Source organism: Lissotriton vulgaris, chromosome 12 (assembly GCF_964263255.1).
Source record: "Lissotriton vulgaris chromosome 12, aLisVul1.2, whole genome shotgun sequence".
Taxonomy (NCBI): Eukaryota; Metazoa; Chordata; class Amphibia; order Caudata; family Salamandridae; genus Lissotriton; species Lissotriton vulgaris.
In genome coordinates, this window is record NC_141700.1 from 157,030,720 (window position 1) to 157,036,719 (window position 6,000).

At 41.5% G+C, this 6,000-nt stretch overlaps 1 protein-coding gene across 1 annotated transcript in view; it reads left to right on the top strand.

The window, feature by feature from the left end:
- PMF1 (polyamine modulated factor 1) overlaps positions 1-5,603 on the top strand; it is a 75,520-nt gene extending 69,917 nt beyond the window's left edge. Inside the window, exons 4-5 of the mRNA XM_086946411.1 lie at positions 415-610; positions 5,341-5,603. Of these exons, the coding sequence (XP_086802537.1) occupies positions 415-610; positions 5,341-5,418 (274 nt within the window). The 3' untranslated portion in view covers positions 5,419-5,603. The remainder of the gene's footprint in view (positions 1-414; positions 611-5,340) is intronic.
- Positions 5,604-6,000: the final 397 nt, after the last annotated feature.

Sequence of the window (6,000 nt, forward strand, 5' to 3'; positions counted from 1 at the left end):
GGGGGGGGGGCAAATTTTTATGAAATACAGACCAGACCGCCTGTGAATCGGAACGCTGAACGTCCAGAAGAAATGGAGTGAAAAGAAATCTACATTTGAAAGTAAGAAAGTATCATAACTTTCGTGTAGAGGTGCTCATAAGTCTTTTATCTAATAGAGGTAGTCCATCTGTTATAGTGGGAATATATGCAAATATCTAGACCGTCTAGTCTTCAGTGCCTTATAAGCCAGTATTAGCAGGTGGGGATTAGGAGAATGGTGGAGCATCCACTGGTTTTCCAGCTGTAGCTAATGTCTATAGCATTTTATGTGTATTGAAAGTGAATAGGTTTAACCCTGGTAACCAATTCTTTAGTAGGAATGCTTCAGCACCTTTTTGTTCATGGCTCTCTTGTTCTTCCTTCTTGCTTCTAGGCGTCCCAGTGGCATTCCAGAGGAAGACTTGCTGAGCACCTTGGTTCCATACTATCTCCAGCAGAAAGAATACATGCGCAGGCTGCTCAAGGAGAAAGAAAACGAGAATGCCAAGCTGGCGGAGTCTGTTGTAGCTGGTCGGGCAAGGATTGCTGCATTACAAGATCAGATCCAGAAAAGGAAGGAAACTTGGAAGGTAAGCTATGCTCAACAGTGGCCGTCTAGGGCTAGCCACATTCAGAAGATGCTAGTCTTATGTTGGATGCTAGTGGAACACTTGCCCTGTTCAACGCTGATTCAAGCTCTTTGGGAGCACAGAAATATGGGCATCAGAGAAAATTCTATATAGATGGGAGAAAGAGGGAACTTTGTGTGGTTTATCTGTCAAGTTTGGGTCCTAGGGACCGGGTTTCTAATCCCGGACTCAGTATTTGATTAAAAATCATATGATTCTTGGCAAATTACATAACCTCCCTGTGCTTAACATTGTGAAATATAATTGTGTAATTCAAACATGCTGTATATAAATGCTAATGCAATCATATAATACATACATAATGTCTCATGCTTGTTTAGCTTTTAGGAACAGCAAACACTGTCAGGAACCAGTTGAGACATAGAAGGGCAATCTAAAGAGGAACAGAAAAGGTGGTGCAAGCTATGACTCGCTTCCTCTATCCACAAAAAACAAAAGCTCTTAAAAACTGGATAACAACCAGAATTAGGCGTTTTATAGAAACTGGACTCTTGAATGCTTTCCAGAAGCAGTGAGAAACTGGATCAGACCTTGAGAAGCCGCCCCTTGCGCCATTATGTCTAACCAGTGCTCCAGGCTTGCTTGAAACACAAGCATTGCAAGTTACTTAAGCATGCTTAACAGTGAGTCGTGCACCTGCATTTACAGTTTGTGGGACCATGTTTAATTTGTTCTCATGGTTTAATCCGGCTCTACTTTTTAGGGACTTGGCTTATTTCTTTATGTACAGAGTGAGAGAGAAAAGGGCACAAAAGTGAGAGACAAAGTAAGAGAATGATATGAAAAAAGTGATGAAGGAAGAAACCAAAACTGACAAGAGGGAGAGAAAGAGTCATAAAGTGCAGGAAAAAAGAGGCATGGGGTGGAATCAAGACTATGCTGGCTTGGTATTCAGCAGCTCTGGTGTGGCGCTGCTGTGTTTATTATTAGGAAGCAGTGCTTGGTAGAATTTGACAATGCACAGGAGAGAGTAGTGATAATCATTTACTTACACTCCTATAAGCATGCAGATTCTAGTTAATGGTTGACATTAGAAACTTGAATGAAGGTGGACCTCCATCTGTAGGTATATGGGTGCAGAACCCTGAGACTTCTACTTGAAGCTCTATGGTTTTGTCACAAGCCTTATAATGGTTGTGGTTATCTGCACACTCTCAATCTTTATCGCCATCATTCAACCATAGTCGCCCCACATTTGTGATTTGCAAATAATTCATTCTTTTAAATGTAAACAACCCCAACTCTGTGCGTTCTCAGAATGTGACCCTTGGCTTCTGGCTTTACTTTGCCATCTCAATAATTGGACATTCTCAAGATCTGCGCTGCACTCTGTGATTTCTGCGGTGCCACCTCCATATGTGATTAGGGTCTCCTGAACACCATTCATCTTGTGCATTTCAGGAAAAGAGTTTCTGTTTGCGGGACCTGTATATCATGCATGACAAACAAGCGAGAGGTACAGCCCATTGAACTAAGTGTAATTTAATTTTGCCCCATTCTTGGAACTTCTCTCTCCATTCAATTGCTTCTGTTACCTTGCCTGGGGGAGCATTGCTTCTTACATCTATGCACATGTTGGCCCTAAAGAGATGGCTTGTTGAGTTGCAAAGAGGAGTAGTGTGCTGTCTCTTTACTGATGTGGCAGTACAGCACACAGTGTTAATGCTTTGGCCAGCTGATGATTCTGCTTCATCTTGGAACTGTGAAAGAAGAAACTATATATCCCAAAAGCCCTTATTCGCTTACAAGGAAAAGTATTTTCTCCTCTGCCCACATTCGCGCACACTGCAGAATGGCAGGGCCATGACACCCAGAGCAATTGTTTATTCTTGGAGTTGAGACAGTCCTCGTTGCTAGTTAGTAGCATGGCATGTAGTCCATGTACCTTTTATGTGTCAGATTTAACAGAAAGGTAGCGAGCAGTCCCTAATCTATTCTCCAAGTTAGCATTCTTTTAGGTTCACTCTTTTTTTAACTTAAGAAAAGATTTTTGTACCTAACAAAGACGATGTACAGAGATGTAGAGAAACTGCTCGCAAATGTACATGGAACAGAGAGAATATGTTGCTTCTCTTGCAGATTAGTTTAGGGTTGTCATCCAGTGAGGTTTTTAGGTCTCGTGACCTACAATGCGCGCAAGCGCATTGAGGGAACGAGAATTCAAGTGGCGAAAATCATCGTCAAACCAAGGGCTTTCAGCCCCGCGGTTTTCATGCAGTTCACGTGAATCGCGTGATTAAACATGCACGCGCATCGGCTGCATTTCTCCTGTAGGCTCGCAAAAGGCTCTCCTCCCTCCCCACATCAAAGTCATCAATCACCCTCCCAAAGGCTTCCCCAGCGCTGCCCCGCCCCCTGCTTCACGGCCAGGCCATCTGTTCCCTGCCTTCTCTTCTCTCTGATCTCCCCTCAGGCGCCCCTCCCAGAACTGCCTTGTTTTCCTTGAACCCCTGGCTCAATTGAGCAGCTCTGCTCATACTGGAGGTTTTGTTTGCGCTGAACATGTTCCTTTATTTTAACGATTCGAGCAATTGAGCTCCGGGGTCATCTTTGCTGCAAGCGCAAAAATCGCTCCAATTGAACATTTACTAATCAAACACAAAAAGTGCTTAGAAATGCGAGTACAGTACTTGATTGAATGTCATTCCGGTTGTCAGGACCTCAATAGGTTTGTGTGTACGTGAATGAAAGGACAGACTCCAACAGAAATTTAAATGAGCAGCTCCGCCCATACAGGAGGTTTTGTTTGTCCTGAACTGATCATTGCGCTTCGGGGTCTCCTTTGCTGCAATCAATTATCAAATACAAAAGAGCTTTTGAAAATGAGGCAAACATTAGTACTATATACACGGTGTATTCTGTGCACAATGTTGTATCACCATTTGATCTGCATATTATTTTCAACACACGAACATACTTTCGAAAAATGTTTAAAAACTGAGTACAATAGTTGTACGCTTTTTTGGTTGTCAGTATGCATGTGTCTGTGAACAGCGGGGCCTCAAATGGCGACCGCATACTCCCTTTCACATCTCTAAACTCTTATCTTAGACCAGGACATCAGTGGCAGAAACTGAGCCACACACATCCCTGAAACACACGTGATTTACTCCACATGTTTCGGAAAGGCTAGGAGGGACCACTTGCAATCAGAGAACAGTGTGCGAACACCAGGCCCAATTCAAGTTTCGGCAGAGTCACTGAGTCAGTCATAGCCTTTCATCCTTCAGTTGTCGATAAAGAATACTGTTGAATTTGGTAATAATAATGACATATCAGGGTTTGAACACATTGAACTCACCAGGCTGTAATACCTTATATTGAAACTACTAAAAATGATTTCCTCCGATGATCGAACGAGCCACACACACTTCGGTCTTGACTGCATTATATTTGTGCACTGTACAATAACATGTAGATGGTGCTTACCAAACAAGGCCAAATGTTGAGGTGCTTGCCCACGTGATATGTATGATACTCCATGTGAAGTGTGTGGTGCTTGGAAAGTTGAGTTTGAACACCACAGTGTATAGTAAGGTTACCACAGTGAAATACAGACTTTTTTGAAAATACAAACTTGTTACCGTGACAAGACAGATTAATGTTGCATTATGAGACACGTTTTTGTGAAATGCATGTGAAATATATAATTCAATAATGTTGCTTTGCCAATTTAAATGCAGATACAGCAGCAATAGTCAATTCCTAAACTTATTGCAGCGCTATAAGAATTCACTTTCCAGGCCAAATGGCATTCAGTGACACTTTGCGGATCAGCTTTTGTTCGGCAGCGCTATGTGAAAGATGCAATTTTTAATTATTTGTGTAGCTTGATGCATCTTTGAATGTCCCTGTACATCAAACCACTGCCATTTAAAGGACGGCATTCAGGATCACGATCTGTTCGCACGTAACAGGGACCAACACAAACATTTATAAGCAGCACCGCTCGTACAGGATGGTTTGTTTGTGCTGAACAACTTAATTTAGAAAAGTGACATATATCACCCCTAACCGGTACCAATTGCAGCACGAGGTCGAACAGCAGCCTCTCTCCATAGGAGGCTTGACAAAACTGTTCAAATGCTCATAGTCTCGCATGTAAATAAATCTCGTTTTACTTTTCACAGTGGACTCGGGCTGTCCTGTACTTGATTTCCTTTGCCAGCAAAAACAGTTCCCAGCCCGTCTGACTCCTCCTTAGCCCTCAAACCTGCTGTGTGATATTTTATGGCCTGACAAATGGAATGCATGCAGCCTACATAAACAGGTTTGCTCAAAGTAGGCACTTTCCAATGCAAGTAGTAACATTCAAGCCATTTGTCGGGAAATAAACAAAAACAAGCCTTGGCGTTGCCAATAGGTCTCACAGTAGGAAAATTGGAGCTATTGGTTTTGTAAATGACAAAGCCCTTTGTTTTTAAAATGAAAACAAAAATAAAAGGCATTGTTATTTGCAATTGTAATAGCTCAAACTTTCCTACTGCGAGACCTATTGTCAACGCCAGTGCTTGTTTTTTTGGGTGGCCTGTGTCTTGACTGCACTTATGGGAAATGTTTGTAGACTTTTCGCCTTGTACATGGCATCCTAGATTATATACATGTAATTGTTTGAGCCTTTTATAGAGATGAAAGATTTTCTAAATGTATCTCCTTTTTTCTTTCTTTAGGCAGTCAGCAAAGCACAAAGAGAGCTGATAATGTCTCTTCAAGAGCCAAAGTCGGAAAAACTTAGAAGGGACCTATAATTTAGAGCTCCTGCAATGATCGAGTAGGGTGGCATCTTTCAGTTGTACATGCCATGGTCAACACTTGGAGCCAATGTCCGCATTCATGCTACCAGTTCAAAATTCACAGTTTACCCTAATCAGTTTTTTCTACAATGCTATTGTTGTAAATTGTGTTTATTTGATGTTCCCTGGTCAGCACATAACGTGATTATTTATATATATATATATATATATATATATATATATATATATATATATATATATATATATTCATTCAAGTGATAGCGTGTCCTTGAAACGGATACAAAAGCTATTGTCTCTGATGACCAATGCTTGAACCCGCTTCCAAGTGTGGTTGCACCTGACTTGAAAGTTCATATACATTTCTGTTCTGATGTTTACAGAATGGGGAAATATCACCATGAGCAACATTGCAAGAGTTTTATTGGCACTTCCATTTTTGTTCTTATGCTGCGTTGTAACAACGTCAGTACTCACTGGTAGTATCTTACACATCCTATGGAACTATAGGGTTAGTGGAATTGGTGCAACTGCCATGTTAGGCTTGACTGATTCAGAAAGTGGGTCTTCTATTGTGGA